Source organism: Mustela putorius, unplaced genomic scaffold (assembly GCF_011764305.1).
Source record: "Mustela putorius furo isolate JIRA1106 unplaced genomic scaffold, ASM1176430v1.1 tig00000281_pilon_pilon_pilon, whole genome shotgun sequence".
NCBI lineage: Eukaryota > Metazoa > Chordata > Mammalia > Carnivora > Mustelidae > Mustela > Mustela putorius.
The window spans coordinates 14,115,053-14,137,427 of NW_025421343.1; the positions used below are offsets into that span (position 1 = coordinate 14,115,053).

Here is a 22,375-nt window from a genome sequence, read left to right on the forward strand (position 1 = left end):
TCTTCTGAACTAAGTTTGGGTTAATGTTAAGTAATGGTTAATTGTGAACATCATTATTAGAATAACTTTTTTTTTCCATTTAAGAAAGTTCTTAGAAGGTTGGCAGACCAGACAGAAGTTCTGTCTTTAGTCTTTAATGAAGTAAAATAAAATAGTGTGGACAGAGTTTAGCCTTTTTTAATCTAACTAGGTAGACCTTTGAATAAATTGCCTTATTCAGCATTTGTTGAATATGTGAGAACTGAATCTTTTTCCCATAGAATTCTTATAGTAATGATTTTGAATGCGTTTTATGACCCTAAAAAGCCAGGTCTTCTCCAAGTAGGACTTGAAGACTCAAGTCTATTTAAAAAAAGAAAATACCTTTTTAAGTTATAGAAGTCATTGACTGTTGTGGGTGGGTGGGCTAAGTGCAAGAAGGAAATAAAATTACCAACAATCCCTCTATTCAGAGACTGTTTACTTAATCTGTCTGTCCCATAGTGAAATGTGGATAATGATTGCACCAGGCCTAAAGGAATAAAGGAGCATTTGAATAGCACCTTCCACATAGTTAGCTCTCAAAGGAGCACTCTTTTTAAAGTTCTGGGATATAATTTTTTTATATAAGTCACAGTTGATCCTTGGATAACAGGGATTTGAACTGTGTGGGTCCATTATGGTTTTCCATAAATACGGTATAATATTCTTACGGTTGTCTTAAAAAATTTTTTTCTGCCTAACTTTGTTATAAGAATACACTGTGTAGGGCACCTAGGTGGCTCAGTTGATTAAGCAACTGCCTTCAGCTCAGGTCATGATCCTGGGGTCGAGTCCCATATCTGGCTCCCAGCTCCATGGGGAGTCTGCTTCTCCTTCTGACCTTCTTCTCTCTCACTGTCTTTCTCTCAAATAAATAAAAAAATCTCGGGAGGGGGAAAAGCATACCTTGTGTAATGCACTTAGTATACAAAGTATGCATCAGTCAGTTGTTCATGAAGTGTGCATTAATCAATTGTTCATGTTATCAGAAAGCCTTCAGTCAATAGGCTATTAAGTTTGGGAAGAGTCAAAAATTATACATGGGTTTTTGACTCTGCAGGGGACATGAGAGTTGGTTGGCACCCCTTGTTCAAGGGTTAGCTGTATTCATTTAGTTTGGGAGAATTGATTTATATCTATGAATGAGGCACTTTCTTGTGGCATTCATGTCTAAAGCACGTTACCAACCCACTGTGCCTCTGTCCCTGAGGAAGGTACTACAGAGAAAACAAAAGGGAAAACTGGGAGGATGTGAAAGCAGAGGCTTTAACCCACTGAGCCACCCAGGCACCCCTCACGTGCATACTTTAAATCTTACATCTTAAATTTATGTAAGTACTAATCTTACACATGTGGCTGGAGGCACTCAAGATATGATAAAATTAGTAATGATTATATTACTTTAATCAAGGGGAGTTATATTGAATATGTAGACATATACCTGTGCCTTAAAAGAGTAAGAATATTTTATTGGAATCAGAATCACCAGGAAGGACGCCTGAGTGGCTCAGTTGGTTAAGCATCTACCTTTAGCTCAGATCATGATCCCAGGGTGGTAGGATCAAGTCCTGTATCCGGCTCTTTGCTCACTGGGGAGCCTGCTTCTTCCTCTCCCTCTGCTGCGAGCGCGCGCGCGCGCGCGCTCTCTCTCTCTCTCCTGTGTCAAATAAATAAATGAAATCTTTAAAAAAAGAATCACCAGGGAATTTTGTTTAAAATGCATACCCCTGGGGCGCCTGGGTGGCTCAGTGGGTTAATCCGCTGCCTTCTACTCAGGTCATGATCTCAGGGTCCTGGGATCAAGCTCCACATGGGGCTCTCTGCTCAGCAGGGAGCCTGCTTCCTCCTCTCTCTGCCTGCCTCTCTGCCTACTTGTGATCATTCTCTGTCAAATAAATAAATAAAATCTTTAAAAAAAATAAATAAAATGCATATCCCTGTAGGTAATTCTTGTGAGCCTAAAGTATGAGACCTACAGATACACGAAGCAGTAAGGTAGAATGGGACATGACCGTGGCATATTTGCTGGTAGGAAGAGGCCAAAAATGGTCTTTCAGAACAAGGGAAATAAGGTATCTGATAGAGAGTATTGGCTAGTAAACTGAGGCCCAATTATTTATAGCCCAGGAACCAAGAATGGTTTTTACATTTTTTTACACTTGAAAAAAGTGAAAAGACTTTTTTTTTGTTTATTAGAAAGAGAGCAAGAGAGAGCATGAGCAGGGAGGGTCAGAGGGAGAAGCAGACTCCCTGCTGAGCAGAGACCAATGTCGGGTGCGATCCCGGGATTCCAGAATCATGAACTGAGCTGAAGGCAGTTAAGCCTCCCAGGCTCCCTGGAAAAAACGAAAAGACTTTCATGACCATGTGAAAATTACATGAATTTCAAATTTCAGTGTCAGCTAAAACTGTTTTGGAGTGTAGCCTCATTTGCTAACATTGTCTGTGGCTACTTTTATGTTATACTGGCATAACATTCAACAGAGTCCCTGTGACCTATAGAGTAAAAAATACTATGTTTCCTTAAAGAGAAAGTGATGATTTCTGTGCTCAGGAATTTAGGGTTTTAGATCTGGGAGAACCATAAGGACTATAAATTCTTGTTGCCTTATTTTAGATATTACCTTTTAAGGGTGTGATTTCCCAGGTCACTCAGTTAACATAGAAGACGTCAACAAATTATACAGGGTCATTGTGAGTTTTCATAGGTGAATGTGGTGTGATAAAGGCAGTATTGTGGGCACCTGGGTGGCTCAGTTAGTTAAGTGACTGCCTTCAGCTCAGGTCATGATCCCGGAGTCCCTGGATCGAGTCCCACATTGGGCTCCCAGCTCCATGGGGAGTCTGCTTCTCCCTCTGACCTTCTCCTCTCCCATGCTCTCTTTCACTCTCTCTCTCTCCAATAAATAAAATCTTTTAAAAAATAAATAAAGGCAGTGTTGTGAACACGTCAGTCTAAATTGTATAGTCATTTTAGGGATGACAGGGAGACCATTTATGATCAGTGCATTGGTAACTGGGTCCTAAAAGAAATAGATACTAAAATTTATTAGAGGGGCACCTGGGTGGCTTAGCTGGTTAAACATCTGACTCTTCATCTTAGGGTCATGAGTTCAAGCCCCACGTTTAAAAAATATATATTAGATTGGGGGGCACCTGGGTGGCTCAGTGAGTTAAAGCTTCTGCATTCAGCTCAGGTCATGATTCCAGGGTCCTGGGATTGAGCCCCGCATCAGGCTCTCTGCTCAGCAGGGAGCCTGCTACCCTTCCCCTCTCTCTGCCTGCCTCTCTTACTACCTGTGATCTCTGTCAAATAAATAAATAAAATCTTTTAAAAAAATTTTTTTCTAAAATATATATTAGATTGGGACAGAGATGTGGATGCCCAGATACATTGTTGATCAGGCACTCAGTTGGAATAATACTTTGGAGAAAAGTTTACAGAGTCAATTTAAAATGTGTATACTTTATTGATTAGCTATTCTGGGGGAGCACTTACATAAATCCAGGTACTTACGTGTTTTTTATAACTTGGGAGTAATAACAAGCTGAGATCGTCTAAATGCCCATAGATAAGTAGATAGGTGGATAATGAGAAGTGGTTATCATTTAAAGGAATTAACTAGATTATATGTAGTAACATGGATAGTACAGATTTATGTAAGTAAATATTCAGAATGACTGTGTTTTTTACGGCTCTGTGTATGTGTGAGAGAGAGAGAGAGAAAGTACCTGAAAAGTTCTGGAAATACAAAAACCAAACTTGCAACGCCTGGTTAACTCAGTCGGTAGGGCAGGGTGTAGAGAATTAAACAAATACCAAACTCAGTGGAGTGGGGGGAGGGGCACAAGATGACCCTATAACCTGTAATGTTCTCATTTGTTTTTGAGGGATAATGTATCCATTGACGTTGCTTTTTAAAATTACTCTTTTAAAATGAGAACTAGTGAGTACTCTTGAGTGTCATAATCTTACTGTCGTTTTTTCAGTATGTTAGGAAGATATGTTGACTTGCTAGGACATACATGCTAACGTAGCTCTAGGGGATGCCAAGAGATGTGAGGATTTCTTTGTCTCAAAGAAATTACATAGTTTCTTTTTGTTTTGTTTTGTTTTGTTTTAAATATTTTATTTATTTATTTATTTGACAGGCAGAGATCACAAGTAGGCAGGCAGGCAGGCAGAGAGAGAAGAGAAGCAGACTCCCCACTGAGCAGAGAGCCCCATGTGGGGCTTGATTCCAGGACCCTGGGATCATGACCTGAGCTGAATGCAGAGGCTTTAACCCACTGAGCCACCCAGGTGCCCCCATAAATGTGGTTTTAAAAAAAAGGATAGAAAACCCAGTGGATTTTACACATCAGGACATTATTCAGTCTTGATGTAATACAAAATTTCCTGTATGTTTTGTCTATTAGAGATGATTTATGTTTATATAAATGTTACATTAAACTTCTTTTTTTTTTTTTTTAAAGATTTTATTTATTTATTTGACAGATAGAGATCACAAGTAGGCAGAGAGGCGGGCAGAGAGAGAGAGGAGGAAGCAGGCTCCCTGCTGAGCAGAGAGCCCGATGCTGGACTCGATCCCAGGACCCTGAGATCATGACCTGAGCCGAAGGCAGCGGCTTAACCCACTGAGCCACCCAGGCGCCCCTACATTAAACTTCTTGAAAAATGCTTTTGGTTTATTAAATTTATCTCACTTTTGGAAATGAAACAAAAAATATAGCAGAAGTAGAAATGTATTTAGAAACAAATTACCTTGGTTTGTCTATTCAGTGAAATCTTTTTTTCTGGTAGTTAGTGAGGGTCTCCATACCCATAGCACAGCAGACAGCTGGCCTGAGATTTTTATAAAGGTTATATAGTTGAGAGGTTCTAAATGAGGAGAGTACAGCGGAGTCATCTGGGAATTCAGTAAGAATGTATGTGACAGTTCTCTGTGGAACTTGGAGTATTTGATTCAGGAAGTCCAGAGTGCATCTTGTGATTTATTCTCATATGTAGCTGAGTTAAGAGCCACCATTTTTTTAAAAAGCCACCACTTGAGATAAAAGAAGCCCAGAAAGTGCAATGAGAATGCCTAGGAAAATGGGGCACCTGAATTTGAGCCCCACATGGGTATAGAGATTATTTAAAAATAAAATCTAGGATAGATCGTTTTATGAGCTAGGGGTGGAAATCGCTAGGCCTTTGGAGATGGAATGATGACCATGCCAGAGAGGGTAGGCAGAGTATAGTAGGAACATTACTGCCCACCTTTAGGCAAAAGCATAGGACAGGTCTCTCGTTTTCTAGCTTGTTTTTCTAGCGATCTTGAGAAATAAGAGCTGGCTTTAGTTGAGACCTGAACTTTGTTATTGACCAGTCCATACTGAGAGTAGAATCAATCACTTGTTCATTTTGTGGGTATGGAAATCCCTGCCATGGGCTAACTTGTGGTTCTTGTTCTTAGGGACAAAGTGGCTGTTCTTCAAGCACTTGCGTCCACAGTGAATAGGGTAAGTAGACTTTTAGCTTTTTGTTGTGGATCTTGAAAGTTTCTTAGAAATGATCTAATCCAGTCCCTTCCTGTGATAAATGGGGAAACTAAAGCCTTTAAAGGAACTGGCTCTAAAAGTGCTTGACTTAGGCCCTTGTCTTTTATCTCCAAATTCAGTGTTTTTAATCCTAAACCAGTAATCCTTAAACTTAATCCCCTGAAGAGCTTGTTGAAATGTCCAGCCCTGGGGGATGGTTTTGGTGTGATACTGTAATGCAAGTGATCTGTAGACCAACTTTGAGGAATATTGTGTTTACAGTGCTGTAAATAATGCAACAATTAAGAATGTGGGTCCTGGAGCCAGTGTTTTGTTTCATAGCTGAGCAACTAGCTTTGTGAGCTCCATCAAAAAGTTCTTTTATCTCTTGATGCTTCTATGTGTTTATAAAGTGGGGATTAATTATAACATCAAACTTTAAGGTTATAGTGTGAAATAATTAATGTTGGTACAAAACAAAAGGATTTAGGGCAGTGCCTGGCACAAAAGAAATGCTCAGTAAATGCTGGCTCTTTTACTATTACTGCAACTTATTTTAGTGAAATATTTGTCGATAACTTGCTCTGTTGACAGTTCACAGAGTTTATAGTCTGATAGATTAACTAAAATCTTGATAAATGCCTCAGAAATGGGAACTTCTTTTTTCTTTAAGGTGATTTCTGCACCCAGAGAGTACTGTGAGGCTCAAACTCACAAGCCCAAGATCAGGAGTCACATGCTGTACTGACTGAGCCAGCCAGGTGCCCCAGAAATGGAGCTTTCTGAGTGATTATATATTTCATCATACGAAAGCTATACTTTCAATTTCAGCTATGGGGATAATGTCTAAAATAATGAAGACGTTAACTGCTGTAATAGCTGTGTGGATACTAAACCTCTTTAAGGCCATTGTCACAGATTTCCAGGATTGTTTTCTGTTGTAGATGTTAAAATTAAGGAGTCATGGGCCAGACATACCCTGATACATCTTAGCAGTTTCTCTGAAAGGGTTTTTATAATACTGGATCTCCACACTGACAAGACATTGAGATTTTCAGCAGTTTACTTAGCTCTGAACAGGCCCCTGAAATGTATAAACTAGAGTAATGGTCTGCTGAGACTGATCTCAGTTTTTTTTTGTTTTTGTTTTTGTTTTTTAAGATTTTATTTATTTATTGACAGAGATCGCAAGTAGGCAGAGAAGCAGGCAGAGAGAGGAGGAAGCAGGCTCCCTGCTGAGCAGAGAGCCCGATGCGGGGCTCGATCCCAGTACCCTGGGATCATGACCTGAGCTGAAGGCAGAGGCTTTAACCCACTGAGCCACCCAGGTGCTCCTGATCTCAGTTTTTTAATGAGAATGGCCTTCAGGTCAAAGAAGTTATAGAATTATGTGTACAGTTGTCTGATTTATCTGGGTTTGAGCCCTTAAAATCCAAGGTATGGTTATTTATTCATTCAGTAACCACATATTCTACCCTTCTGATGCTTACCAGGCACTGTGTGGGATGTAGAATAAAGACAGTCCTTTCACAGTTCCTAGAGAGGGAGCATGAAGGAGCACTGAGAAGAGGGTACGTAACCCAGGCTGGGAAAGGACTTCCAGAGGAGCTGATAATTGGATTGCTGCTAGGAAGGTGAGCGGCAAGGATACTGTGGTGGGAAGAAGCATTCCTCGTAAAAATAGCAGCATGCACAAAGGCCCAAAGGCATAGAATGAGTAGTTGGTATGGTAGGAATCAGGGATTTGACAGGTGGAGACATGAGAGATAGGCAAGATGGCGAATGCTATGCTGGGGACTCAAGTCCTCTGAAGAATTTTTTTTTTATATTATTGATTTATTTATTTGACAGAGAGAGAACACAGGGGGAGTGGGAGAAGGAGAAGCAGGCTTCCTGTGGAACAGAGACCCAGGACCCTGGGATCATGACCTAAGCCAAAGGCAGACGCTTAATGACTGAGCCACCCAGGCACCCCCACCCTGAAGAATTTTAAGCAGTGGTATGATAACCAGATTTTAGAAAAGACAGCCATGTGGAGATGGGAAACCTTTCAACTTTAATGTAGCATAAAGATCTTAAAACTAGCATATCTGAACCCATACCTTTGCGGTCTTCTCAATAGCAACTCCATTATTCTAAATGCCCAAGTCAAAAGCCTGGGAGTTATGTGTGACTCTTCTTTCTTTCATGCTGCATGTTAGTAAATTCTTTGTTTCTTCCTTTAAGATAGCTGTGTGTGGACTCCCATCATCTCTCCAGGTTCAGTGATTGGCTGGGAGAACACCCAGAACACTCAGCATATAGTCCTACAGCTACAATTTATTATAGAAAAGGCACAAAGTGAAGTCAGCCAGGGGAAAAGTCACACAGGGTGAAATCCAGAAGAAACCAGGTTCAAGTTTCCGAGAGTGTTTTCCCAGTGGAGTCACACAGAACACTTCTAATTCCTCCAACTGAGTTGTAACAGCATGTGTGAAACGTCTACCATGAAAGTTCATTAGAGACTCAGGGCCCAGAGGTTTTTCTGGTATCTGGCCACATAGGCACCCTGTGCCTGGCACATACCAGAATTCCAGACTTTGAGAAGGAAGTGTAAACAGTTTAGGCACAACAAGCCGTTTCATCAGTACTGGGGGTGGTGGGTCCTCTTCCCAAATCCAGGTTCCCAGGTGCCAGCTAAGGGCCAGCCTTGCAGGCAGGCCTTTCTGAGGACAGCAGTCTCGGGCCTGGTAACTCTTTCTGCACATTATCAGATTCTGCACTCGTATGATCATCACCACAGTTGCTTTCCTCATGTAAGTTATTATCATCTAATACTCTGGACTGATCCCAGCAGGCTCGATCTCTTACATTGTCCCAGCTCCCCCCACACACTGCTCGCAGTTAAGCAGCCCTGATGATCCCAGTAAAATGTTGGATCACTCCTTCCTCAGAACTCGAGTGGCCTCATTTGTCATAATTGGGATTAAAAACTGAGGTCCATATGAGGGCTCCTTAGGCCCTCCCGCTATCCTCCCCACCCCCACATTACCTCTGACAGCATCTCTTGCTATCTTCTTGGACACCCCAAGCCTCCTGGGCCTCCTGGCTAATTCTCTTTCCCACCAGGCACACCTCTGCCTCAGGGTCCAGTGTTTGCTGTTCCTTCTGCCTGGACTGTTTCCCTAGATCCATTACTTGCTCCCTCACCTGCTGAACTCTGCCTCAGTGTCACTTCTACAGTGAGGCCTTCCCTGACCACCTGCCTTAAGTTGTAGATCTGCTACTTTCTTGTCCCTTTTTGTACTTCATTTTTCTGCATAGCAGTTAACCTGTTTTTAATTCACTGTCTATTGTTTATTTTTACTTTCTGGAGGTTCCTGTCCTACTAGACTAAGCTTTATTTGGGTAGAGGGTGATTTTATTGTCTCCCTGGAGCTAGAATAAATGCCTGGCACATAGGTGCTCTGTAAATAATGAATAGGATGGCACTGAACTACGGCTGTGGCAGTTGGGATAAGGGACAGTGGAGTCAGTAGGGGAAGTTAAAAGAACTAGCGTGGGTTAGATCTGACGATATCTCAGTTGACTAGAAGTAGTGGGACAGGATCTACAGGTTGGACTGCAGATTGGTCAGTTCCATTCACTGAGAGAAGACAGGACAGGTGGTGGCTTCAGGGAAGTTCACTTTGGGGTGCAGTTTGGTTTGAGGCATCTGAGCTACAGGGCCAGAGTGGAGTTGTTTCACACAGACCGTGGAGGACTTGGAAATCTGATCTAGGGAGAAAAGTTAGGAGATAATGGGAAGAATAAGTCTAGTAAGTTAAAAGAATCCCAGCATGTCACCAGAACTAGAGTCCCCAAACAGGTTTCTGACAGGGGTGGTGCAGAGGTCAGAACCAGAGCTAGGCACTAGTTTGAGTGTAATCAGGGAGTGAGCAGTCCGGGGCAGCTAACGGAGAACTGTCACCTCTGGTTTACCATTAACTGACTGACTGCCTCATTCAGTAGAGTGACATGACCACATGAAATGAGCCTCCCATGAGTATGAAGGGATATTGGTTTTGAAAGTGGCAGCAGGAAGCTGAGATGCCCCCAAAAATCCCACTTCTCTTTAATCCTACTTAGGTATGAGTAAGACAAGGTATCAAGGGGACAGTTAGAGATTCTGGATGTAGCTTGAGTTTTCCCAGTGGAACAAAGGTCCCAGAAGGCCCAGGAAAGGAGGCTCTAAGGAAGAAGTGAGGAATAGAGGAAGTAATTAGGGGGCAGTTTTCAGTGAATGGTACTGAAGAGTTGTTCAGGGTTCTCCCTAAAACAGGGTAAAGCAGTATGTAGAATGTTCGACAACAGGGCATAGGAGAAGCTGCTGCTATTAGCTCCTTCCAAGAGGGCACAGCAGGATCCTCTATTTGGGGAAGGGACTCTTGGTGGGTAGTGGCTAGGTTTGAAGGTGTGCAGGACACTGGTACCCGTATTGGTTAATTCAGAGGATCTTTCATTTAAAACAGCACTAGTTCCTAGAAGCACCCTCAGATCTGAGGAAGCAGTCATGGGGGTTTGAGTCATTGTTTGCTGTGTGTGTAATGACATGCGTCTTACAGAGCTAAGAGGGTTGTATAGGTGTTCGTGTTTCTCTCACTACACACACACATATTTGTATATGTGTTACATATCTAATTAATACTTGCTTTACAGTGTTTTTGGTTATCAAAACTCAAGGTCTTAATGAAAATCTGACTAAAGAGACTTCTGTGTCTTCACAGGACACTACAGCTGCCCCTTATGCATTTCAGGATGATCCTTACCTTATACCAACATCCTCTTTGGAATCTGTGAGTATCTTCGTACACTTTCGTAGCATTGTTTTATCTTGTTTGGGTACAAGCACGGATACAGAATTTAACTTAACGTGTAGAAACCTTTGAAAAGTTAACAGTTCAGAGTTTTGGAGATTGGCTGTGGGAATGATTTGGGATTTAAAACTTAGGGCTCCTCACACTGGAGCAGTCCACTCGGCTTCAGTGCGCTGGTTTTATATACCCCCAGCTTTATAAGATGTGACCTAAAATGTCACACTCAGTAGCAGAGAGGGATATACAACAGCGTGTAATTTAACTTCTGTTTGGGCTTTTGTGTATTGCTGCATTCTTGGAGGGGTGGATGGTACGTGCTGAGAGTGTCGTTTTGATCTCTTGAGTCAGTTTACATCTAAATCCTTTTCTTTATATAGCGTTCGTTTTTATTGGCAAAGAAGTCTGGGGAGAATGCAGCGAAGTACATTATTAATTCACATCCCAAATATTTTCAGAAGGACATAGCTGAACCTCATATACCGGTAAGGAGAGATAATTGTGATTTTTCAGGTATTACTAAGTAAATGTAAATGAAACCAAGTTTTAGGGCTAATATTTCAGTAGCCACTTGAATGGCCTCAGTATTTGGGTGAAGTCTTTTGATGTATATAGTTATCTTTGCTTTCAGTAGTAGCTTGCTTCCCCCTCCCCCCAAACACCTGTGTTTGCTCCTCATCTTATTTTCCCTGTTTGGCTTCTGTGACACCAGAATCTTAGGCCTTTACCTCTGTGACTGTTCTTCTTGTTTTTTTTGAGTAGCTTTTCTATCCACTACTTAAGTGTAGAGGTCTTCTTAGGTTTCCAGGCCCAGTCATTGTCTTTTTCCTGTCTGCAGTTTTCCTGCAGCAGCAGTCCTTCTATTCCGTGTGGCATTCTTGTCTACCTGGCCCAGATCCCTCTGCTTTGATAGTCCAGTGTCCTGGTTTCTCTTCAGTGTGTGTCAGCCCTTCGGCCTTTCACTTTGAACTCCAGATTGTATTTCCAGCTACCTCTGCGTTGTGTCGTCGTGGAGTGTGAGTGTTGTGCGGCGTGTTAGCTATTGTGCTCAGTGCCAGTGTTACCATGGCCAGTGGAACAGAGGCACCTCTGCTTTCCTGGGTTTATTAGTGGAAATAGGAGCGTCAGACCCATATCCCAGACTCCTTGCTTCCCAGAAGGCACGCATCCAGGCACAGCCTCCTGCTTCTCAGGGAGCATCTGCCAGTGACAAAGTAGGAGGTCAGTGTGATTGTGCAGGTGACAGTGCCAGAGTCCTGTGCGGAGACAGTGGCAGTGATGGTCCACTCGCACCCCTGGATGTTTCTAACCAGTAGTTACTCTTCTGTGCTGATGACCTCTGCTTGAAGCCTTGTGTGAGTCCCTGCCTCCCTGGCGGACAGCACTGTCACACCTTGTAGATCTCTCACTTACATGCACACTGCTGTTCTTTCCTTCCTTGCTCTGTTAGATGGGGAGAACCTTGAAAGTAGAGAAGGACTTTTACCTATGCCTCTAATTCCTCACTTTGTGCCTGGCAGACAATGGTCAGCATTCAATAAGTAATGAAATAAACTAGTGAGTTAGGTAAAATTAACATATTTTGGTGATGGTTAGTGTTCTTAGAGTATAAGAAGCATCCGGGCTGATAGGTTTCTCCTTTGCAAATCAGATATACTCTGACACTGTGAAACAAGATTGGAAGGAAAGGAGAGAGGATTGTTTTGGCAGAGGATGAAATAAATTCAACTTGAAGTTGGGGAAGTTAGTTGGAAACCGGATTTTTTAGATTGAAATAAATACTTATTTTTGGATGCTTTTAAATTCTCCCTGAGCTAGGAGATAGCTAAATGATCTTGTTTCGAATCCTTGAGGGGTTCTTTGATTTTTTTTTTTTTAATGTAATATAATTCTTTTAAGTTACAGTTCCTACAAAGATGTATACATGGTGCCCTGTGTGTGAAACATGAATTGGAACCGTAAAGTTTTATTTTGGTGTGTTGGTGATAAAAGTTTAGTCCTCTTGGTTACTGCCCCTTTACCTGTTTGTGGTAATTAGCCATCTTCTTTTCCTAGTGTTTAATGCCCGAGTACTTTGAACCTCAGATTGAAGATATAAGTGAAGCAGCCTTGAGGGAAAGAATCAAGCTCAAAAAAGTGAAAGCATCTGTGGACATGTTTGATCAACTCTTGCAAGCAGGTGACTCAGTTCATTTAAAGCACCCCTAGGAACGTGGGCTCGGAAGTGGGCTGTGCTTACGTGATCCCGCTGGTTGTGAGCAAAAGTTAGAAGGATCTCTGCTTGATGCTGTGGTCATGCTTTTAAGAGTTAATATTTCAAGTTCTGCTTCAGCTTTTGTTTTTTTGGAAATGTAAGTGAGATGGAGTTGCAGCTTAGTTTACTGTGCTCTGAGCTGAGAAATGAGAGAACCATTGTTCCTTCCATTTTTAATCTTAGGCGTGTACATGCTGTATTCAGATTTTCTGCACTTTTTAAGTATGTTTGGAGGCATAAACAGACAAGGAATATTTTAAAAGGAAAAAGCAATAAAATGGGGTACTTATTCTAACTCTCATACCGATTAGCTCTGTGGCCTTGGAAAAATCACTTAATTTCTCAGAACTTCTGTCTCTAAAATTCTCTGACTGTCTGACTTTGATCTGGATGAACCTCTAACAGAGTAGATCTCAATTGTATGGGCTGTAAGCTACCAAGACAACAATGTACCTATAATAACATCAGAGGCAGTGGGATTGTAAGTTAATGGACTCCAGAATGCTGTTCAGTGATTTAGGATAATAATCAAACACAGAAGAGACAGGAACTGGACTGAATCACTCAGTACATTCTTCAGCACAAGAGACCTTTCCAGAAAGCTGTGTTTGAGAATATTGGTGTATTGTCTGCTAGACATTGAATATACAGATGAATTGCTGAAGCACATTATAGTTTAGGGAGGCTTTTGCCTCTGCTTGTTGCATATGGTAATTGGTAAGTCTGCATTCAAGTACTGAGTGCTCAGACCTGTCTTCCTCTAGGTTCATAACACTGTGCGCTCTAGGCACACGCGGACCCTCTGTACACGCATCTAAAGACGGCATGTCAGCCCCACAGTTCAGAGTAACAGAACAAGCCAATATGCCATAGGGGTGGGGGCAGGTAGAGGAAGTTTTACTGCCAAGCACCTCATAAGTACCAAACACTTTGCTGGGCATTTCACATACTGAATTTAATTCTATAATGTCTCAGGAGTTGCTGTGTTTATAATCATTTTATAAAGGAAGCTGGTTATTAAGTAAGTTTCTAAGGATACAGAGTTCTGAGATGGTAAGATCCAGTTCAGTTCCCCTCCACGGCCTCTCTTCTCTCCACTTTCCCGTGCTCTTTTATGAGCTTTTAAATGTCCCAGTTGGCATTTTTATTATCAGTATATTTTCTTTAGAAAAAATACTGTATCTTATACTTCCTGTTCCCTTTTTTTCCTAGTGTCAAGACAGGAACATAATGTTCCTGAGTATTGCTTTTTTAAAAACTACTATAACTAGACATTTCTGTTCACATCTTTAGGCAGGTATTCCAGTGAGGGCCTAGATCCAAGTAGAATAGTTCTGCTTGCATTTGTAGAAATGGAACTGGGCCAGGGGAACTGAGTGGCAGTAATTTGCTGAGTGTTCAGTTTGGAAATGATCTTTAAAACCATGAGATCATTTCTCTGGGTACATGAGTATGTAAACTAAGTGAACACAGGGTCAGGCGTTGTCCTGTGCTTTAGTCCCTCCTCTCAGACCCCACAGTTCGTAGGGATTGTGTCCCTGTCAGCGTCCCTTCAGGTGTTGGGGTTCACGTGGACTGCGTCCTCATCCGTGCTGAGAATGGGGGATGACATGAAGTATGCAGCCAAGAGAGCCACAGCCTGGAGAAAAAGCAAAGAATTTTAATGCAATTAGCTTCAGTTCTTTATTTCAATGTTTCTTTCCTTTTTTTTCTCTTACCCACAGGAACCACTGTATCTTTGGAAACAAGTAATAGTCTCTTGGATTTGTTGTGCTACTATGGTGACAAGGAGCCCTCAACTGATAATCATTTTCAGCAAAGTGAAAAATCTGAAGAGTTGGTAATGGGTTTTGGCAGTGATTTTTTTTTTTAATTTATTTTGCCAGTAATAACCATTTCAAATTAAGATGGTTCTTATGCCCTATGTTAGGATAATAGAGATTTGTTCTGAGATGCAATGTGGTTTAGTAACTTTGATAAAAAGTGATGTGTAGGAAGAAAGATCTAAACAATTACTTTAATTCTGGTTCCCTTAAAAATATGTTGATCTTGCCTAAAAAGTATGTTGACATTGCCTACCACAGGCAAAGCTTTGACCAGAAATGTTTATACAAACTCCTCTCTTATTACTTACACTGACAATATGTAAGGAACAGGGAAAGACTCTGTGGCCCCAGCACCCCACCACCACCAAAATATGCATGCATAACATGGGCAGAGAGGAGTGAGCTCACTGTGCTGGGGTGTAGGGCAGTATTGTGCCAAGGGCCGGCCTGTAGATAGGGAGTGCTATCTTAATTTCTCAATCCAAGAGTTTTACTTCTAGAAAAAGACCCTGAGAACATCTTTGGGTCATGTGAATAAAAGAATATATACATCATTTTCATAATGTTCATACACATAGATAGAAAAATATGGAAAACTGAATGTCCAGTGACAGATGATTAGGTTATGGTAATGTGATTGTCGGGACTAGTGTAGGTCTGTTTGGCTGTGGAAAGATGCACCATATATTGAAAAGTGAGACTATAGGCTGGATGATAATATTTCATTTTTATAAAATATTTCCAAATGCGTGAGAGAAGATAAAAGTTCTTTTCCTTCTATTTCTGTCTAATTTTCCTCCACTGAATATGGATTATTTACATACAGAGTGACTAAGACGTTTAAAATGTATAGGCAGGGGCGCCTGGATGGCTCAGTGAGTTAGGCTGCTGCCTTCGGCTTGGATCATGATCTCAGGGTCCTGGGATCGAGCCCCACATCAGGCTCTTTGCTCAGCGGAGAGCTTGCTTCCTTTCCTCTCTCTCTGCCTGCCTCTCTGCCTGCTTGTGATCTCTCTCTCTGTCAAATAAATAAAATATTTGGGAAAAAAAAATGTATAGGCAGGTGTGTTATTTCTGTGGGGCTCAAGCTAGATAGAGTCAGCTCAAGCCAGGTTGTGTTTGGATTTGCAGTTCTCTCCCATTGAGGCTGTGCAGGGTACCGGCTTCATCTGTCTCCAGGCTGTTAGTTCTGATTTCAAGTGCTAGCTTTACTTTTTGTCTCAAAGTGAGCTGATTTATGCTGAAAAAGTTACCAGTTTTTTAAATGAACATTTACTGGGTTTTTTCCTTCACCTTCTGTTGGATCTGTATTTTATTTTTACAAAGTTTCCTTTGCCTTTTTCTTTTTTTTTTTTTTTTTTATTTTATTTTTTAAAGATTTATTTATTTATTTGACAGAGATCACAAGTAGGCAGAGAGGCAGGTAGGGAGAGGGGGAAGCAGGCTCCCCACTGAGCAGAGAGCCCAATGCGGGGCTCAATCCCAGAGCCCTGAGACCATGAGCTGAAGGCAGAGGCTTAACCCACTGAACCACCCAGGCGGCCCTCCTTTGCCTTTCTGGTTTTAAGTATCTGAGTAGGAGAACACATTGCATTGTCATTTTTTGTTTTATTTATTTATTTTTTTGGTGGTTCATTTCAGGAGGAGGCCGCAGAGGAAAATAACGAGAAACCAAAGAAGGCCAATCATCAGTTTGGAAACCTATGGAGGTACGTTACACGTCAGTAGAACCTTGTGTGGTTTTTTTTTAATGGGGCGTGGCATGTTCCCCAGCACCCCCTCAAGAAGATGTGCTTCTGAAGCTTCTAAAGTAGAATTTGTTTTCAACATACAGTGCAAGTGTGACCTTGGCATGATATGCATTTAGAGCTTGTTCCCTAAGATCTTTACTTCCAACGAGCAATACTTAGTTCTTCGTGTGCCTGTTTGTGGGCCCCCCCCATGCCCCAATTCATTTCATGTCACCTTACATATTGTTGGTTCCTTGGGTAGTTCCATCAGTGCTCCTACTCTGCAATATATAACTCACGTTCTGAAAGATTGGCTCAATTTGTTTGTGTAAGAATACACATGCACTGGAATATAGCTCTAAATTAAGGCAGCTGGCAAGCAAGCAGAAGTACTCAGCATTTCTAGACAAAAGGTGAATAATGTTTAACTAACATTTAGAATTGATGTTAACTGAATAGAAATGTCTGAGAAATACTTCACGTGGACATCTGGAGAAGGAGAGCTACCATTAATATCTGAAGTCTTTTAAAGTGATAAGTTGAATTGAATCAAACATTGAATTTCCTTAGTAGATTTTAATAATTTTGTGTAGTGGTTAAGAGCATGGACTTTGGTATACCATCCTGGCCCAAATCCTGCTCCTGATTTCCATTACCTCTTTGTAAGAGGCAGAAGAAAGATACAACTGTATAAGATGGTTACGTTAGGTGACTGAGTGTTTGATAGGGAAGAAGGAAGAAGATGCCCCAGAGTGTGACATGTACACGCTAGACTATGAGATTTTGGGAAAACTGCTTGTCCGTGGGGGTCTCTGGGGAGTTGTATATGGTTGAGAGAGGGTGGGGAAACTTCACTGTGTTCCCTCTGTACACTTTGCTTTTTGTTCAGTATTGTTATGTATTTTTTGTAAAAATTTTCAGTCCTGGTTCTGTCATTAACCGCGGAGCCACGGACTACTTGAGGTGTTCAAGCCTCAGTTTTTCCCACTTTTCAGAATGCTAACTCTCTTTCTCTCTCGAGGTGTTCAAGCCTCAGTTTTTCCCACTTTTCAGAATGCTAACTCTCTTTCTCTCTCTCTCTGGATGCTAGGAATTGTGTGTATGAAGTGCTTAGCAAAGTGCTTGAAACATTTTGAACTCTCAGTAGGTTGTGGTAGCTATTGGTTTTTCCTTTTTCCCCTGTTTCATTTACTCTTCTGTGTCTAGGCCAGAAAACAATGCTGAGAGAATCTTTGCTCTCATGCCAGAGAAAAACTCACACTCCTACTGCACAATGATCCGAGGAATGGTGAAGGTAACATTTATTTTTATACTTCTGTCTTTAATGTCCACCAATTCCGGGTTTTTCACCTTCAGAATTGTTGACAGTTGGGCTGGATAATGTGTTGCGGTGGGGGCTCTCCACTGCACTCTGGAGTGTTTAGAAGCTCCCTGTTCTCTACCCACTGCATGTCAGTGCTGCGTCCTCCCTGCCCTCAGTTGTGACAACTAGAAATATCTCCAGGAATTACTGCATGTCACCTGGGAGGCAGAATTTCCACAGCAATGGAGTGTGAACTTCTTGAGAACCAGGACCTTGTCTGCTTCTTTTACTCTTGTATTCTCAAACTCTAAAACAGTTGCTGTGCAAATATTTCTTAAGTCAACATGTTTGATGATGTTTAACATTTATGCTCTGTCTCCCAGCACCGAGCTCTTGTGCAGGCATTAAACTTGTACACTGAATTACTAAACAACAAACTCCATGGTAAGTGTGTTTTTGGAGAATTTCCTTTTCTTTCCTTAAGAATCTGTAACATCGGGGCGCCTGGGTGGCTCAGTGGGTTAAGCCACTGCCTTCAGCTCCGGTCATGATCTCAGGGTCCTGGGATCGAGTCCTGCATCGGGCTCTCTGCTCAGCAGGGGCCTGCTTCCCTTCCTCTCTCTCTGCCTGCCTCTCTGCCTACTTGTGATCTCTCTATGCCAAATAAATAAATAAAATTCTTTAAAAAAAAAAAAGCTGTAACATCTGGAATGCCTGAGTGGCTCAGCCGGTTAAGCATCTGCCTTACGCTCAGGTCATTATCATCAGGTCTTGGGATTGAGCCCCACATCAGACTCCTTGCTCAGTGGGGAGCCTGCTTCTCCCACTGCCTGCCATTCCCCCCCCCCGCCCCGCTTGTGGGTGCACGCTTTCTCTCTCTGACAAATCTTGGGGGAAAAAATAAATCTGTAACATTTTGGAATCTGCAGAATATTTGATCTTGCCTCAATTATGAGCTCAATTCTCATCTTTTCATGTGGTATTGGTGGTAGAAGCAGGAGGAGAGATCCAGAGCAGGGAGTGATTGTCTGGTGTCGTGGGCACATGGGAATGAGCTAGGGGCCACATGCGCATTACTGCTTTGCCTTCAGCTGAGGCATTTAGGGGTTAAACTTCAACCTAGACTTCTGTTTTTACAGCTGATGTATATACCTTCAATGCATTGATTGAAGCAACAGCATTGAGTGCGCATGAGAAACCGGAGGACAAATGGAATAATATACTGGTAAGGAGGAGCCCTCATTTTGTCTTCTGATGGGCCTAAAATACCTTTTCCTAGAAATAAAGGGGGTGGAGACGCATTTACTGTGCATTTTCATGGCAGATATTATCACGCTGGGCGTGCAGTGGTTGCATGCTTACACCCTCCCAGCAACCCTGCAGTTTATTTTATTTTTTTTTAAGATTTTATTTATTTGACAGACAGAGATCACAAGTAGGCAGAGAGGCAGGCAGAGAGAGAGAGGAGGAAGCAGGCTCCCCGCTGAGCAGAGAGCCCGATGCGGGACTCGATCCCAGAACCCTGAGATCATGACCTGAGCCGAAGGCAGCGGATTAACCCACTGAGCCACCCAGGCGCCCAACCCTGCAGTTTAAATGGCTGTGTCTGACATGTGCATAGAAAAAGTTACCTGACCCATTGTCCATGGTTAGAATTCAGAAAGACCACAGTTGCTTCATTTCTCAGTTTTTTTCATTACAAAAATAATGTGTATTTATGGGAACATTTTTATCAGGTGAGTTTGGAAAATTATACTCACTGGATTGAAATAATTTCGGACTAGAAGTGTTTTTTTGTTTTTACACCATACAGTTTGTCTTTATACCATACTGCTCATTTTAAAGAAAAAATTCCATTCTAGTCTGTTCTTTTGCTTTACTAGGCAGAATGAAGACATTTGTACAACTTGATCAAGTGAGGTGGGGTGTCTTCTCTAAAAGGCAAAGTCACTGGTCCTGCTAATAGATAAATTTTGGATAGGGATGTATTTATTAACTTTAGACTTAGCCAGAGAACCAAAATCTTTTTTATTACTTGCTTATATTTAAAGGTCTTATTTGACAGAGAGTCACAGCGAGAGAGGGAACACAAGCGGGGGGTGGGAGAGGGAGAAACAGGGAGCCCAATGCAGGGCTTGGTCCTAGGACCCTGGGATCATGACCTGAGCCGAAGGCAGACCCTTAACAACTGAGCCACCCAGGTGCCCCCCTTCCCCCAAATTCTTTTTTAGTGTGTGATATTAGTTAATTGGACAAATTACCTATCCAGGCATAAACAAGACTTACTGCTTTTGACTCAACTAGGAGCTGCTAAAACAAATGGCCGCTCAGAAGGTGAAACCAAACCTACAGACATTTAATACCATTCTGAAATGCCTCCGAAGATTTCATGCATTTGGAAAAGTGCCAGCCCTGCAGACCTTTCGTGAAATGAAAGCCATTGGAATAGGTGAGTATGTGTCCTGTCCCTTCCTGGAGGCTGAGCCAGTGCTGGCCAGAGTTCTCAAATCCAGATAAGTGAAAAAGAGATGGTAAACTCTTCTTGCTTTGTACAGAACATATTGAGAATTTCGAGTCCACCATTTGGCACAGTTAATTACAAGTATTGAATAATGGTGGGAACTCCTTTATCTTCATGCTCTTTATGGCAATTACAATGTTTTTTTAATACTTCAGTTAGTTTTATGTGGACTTTTAGGGAGAACTGTTCACTTAAGAATTAGTTTTAAATCCCATGACATTTGCTGTCATAATTAGGTGTTTGGACCTAAATTTGCCACTGTGTTGTAGAGTTTGCAGTAATTATTAAAGATTGTTTGGGAACACGTTCACTTCAGTATGCGTTAGTATTCTGGAATGGAGAATTATAGCACACGTGCATTAGCTGTAACATTTAGTAATGACATGTCAAGGCTTTCTAAAAGTGATTGTTTTTTGATCTCTTTACACTTAACATTAATTCAGATGAGCTAGGAAAGGTCTTTGTTCAGAGGAATAGGAATGTATCATCTTTTACTTAAATACCAAGGTTGGTGTGTTTTTAGTTCATTGTGCCTCAGTAAACACTATTTTTGGACAGCTGTGTTTGACTTACTTCTTTTTTTTTTTTTTCCCGTCAACCTGGTAATTTAGAACCCTCGCTTGCAACATACCATTATCTTATTCAGCTGTTTTATCACCACGGTATGTATGACATTATGTATTAATTCACGTAGAAAGCTGACCCATTATCTTACGTTTATGTGATTGTTGTAGTCATCTTTCCCTGTGCAGGATTTAAGAATAGAGAACACAAATTAACATTATCCTATAGCCTGAGCAGAAAGTTACTCCTAGTGGAGAGGACAGGGTCATTAAATGTACTAACAGTGTTGGTGTACAATTACCAATGGTCAAAAGGTGGGACACCTGGGTGGCTCAGTCGCTTTAAGCGTCTTCCTTCAGCTCAGGCAGGGAGTCCGCTTCTCTGTCTCTGCCCCTCCCCCACCATTTTACAAGCTCTCTCTCTCTCAGATAAATGAAATCTTTAAAAACAAAGAAATGGTCAGAAGGTACATTAGTCTGGAGTTCTTTTGACTCTCCAGAGCTGTGCTTTCCAATAAAATAGCCATTAGGCATACATGCCTATTTAATTAAAATTAAACAACATTTAAAATTTCTTCATTGCTTTAGTGCTGCGTAGCCACATAGCTACTGTTTTCAGTGATGCAGGAATAGAACATTTCCATTTGTACAAGAAGTTGTTAGATAATGCTGCTCCACAGTAATCTTGACCTTATTCTGAAGTCTTGTAGGAGAATCTTTTGGCTCCGTTTGTCACCTGCTTTAGGCCCCCAGTTCCTGTAGGAGCTGTGCTCTGTTGAATGGACTTCAGAGCAAGGCACACCTGAGTTGAATTTCACCTGTCATTTATCAGTTTTGCCAAAAGGGACTGGATACCTTACCTGAGTAAATACTGCAGGGCTGTGATGATGAAATGAACTCTTGGCTCGTGCTTGAAAGGCATGCAGTAAGCACTCCTAGTCTGTCAGTTCTTAGCTATTTGCCCCAATCTGAGAAAGGAACCCCTTCAGAAATGACTGTTCCAGTCCTTCAGACTTTACACGTGTAAAAGAGAAGAAATTGATTGTCTCTGTTTTGGTGGGCTAATTTTACAAAATCCACATCCTCACCTATGGGGAAGATTCTGTCTTTTAGGGTAGTGGTGGGGGGAAGAGGTAACAGATTTTATCTTGGAGGCAGATAAACAGTGTTCACAATAACTGTATCTTCTAAAATTTTACTCAACCTTGATGACGTTAGAGTGAATCTAGTGTTTCTGACCCTAAAGCCGGTTGCCTTTCTCTTCTACCATTACATACCACTTTGGTTCACTTGTGTAGCAAAGTCTGTGGTTTTGCTTCCTAAGTAACACTCAGGAACATAGGGGCAGGCTCAGAGCGGGAGTCTCCGTTTGCCTTACACATGTGGAAACTGGTTCCCTGCAGTAATGACCTTTAGGTATTTACTCAAAGGAGAAAGTCTAAAGAAAGAAAGGATACATATAAAGCAAATTATTATTTAACTAATAAAATGATAAGAAATGTCAGCAAATGGAAACATCCTTGAGGAAATTATAGAAATACATCTGTAATGTCATTAAAACTACATTACCACGTGTGTGCTGATAAAGGTAGGGAACAGATTGTATGAATAAGGTGATGTGTTGGAAAATTGTGTAGGTGCATTTTATACCTATTAGTACTCAGTTCACATGATTTTAAGAGAATTGCCTCATTCCATTAATTCTACAGTTCTCTTTTTCTCGGCCTTTTCATCCCGATCATACATAACTCAAATGATTACTGCCAAAATAAATAATTGTTTTTCTGAGTAACTGCCCCAGA

At 41.5% G+C, this 22,375-nt stretch overlaps 1 protein-coding gene across 2 annotated transcripts in view; it reads left to right on the forward strand.

Moving 5' to 3' along the window:
• PTCD3 (pentatricopeptide repeat domain 3) overlaps positions 1 to 22,375 on the forward strand; it is a 32,404-nt gene that overhangs the window by 2,508 nt on the left and 7,521 nt on the right. For both annotated transcript variants that reach the window (XM_004742345.3, XM_045079111.1), the window contains exons 4-14: positions 5,481 to 5,526; positions 10,290 to 10,358; positions 10,757 to 10,861; positions 12,432 to 12,555; positions 14,355 to 14,470; positions 16,098 to 16,165; positions 17,393 to 17,480; positions 17,873 to 17,933; positions 18,629 to 18,714; positions 19,794 to 19,938; positions 20,622 to 20,672. In XM_004742345.3, the coding sequence (XP_004742402.1) occupies positions 5,481 to 5,526; positions 10,290 to 10,358; positions 10,757 to 10,861; positions 12,432 to 12,555; positions 14,355 to 14,470; positions 16,098 to 16,165; positions 17,393 to 17,480; positions 17,873 to 17,933; positions 18,629 to 18,714; positions 19,794 to 19,938; positions 20,622 to 20,672 (959 nt within the window). The remainder of the gene's footprint in view (positions 1 to 5,480; positions 5,527 to 10,289; positions 10,359 to 10,756; positions 10,862 to 12,431; positions 12,556 to 14,354; positions 14,471 to 16,097; positions 16,166 to 17,392; positions 17,481 to 17,872; positions 17,934 to 18,628; positions 18,715 to 19,793; positions 19,939 to 20,621; positions 20,673 to 22,375) is intronic.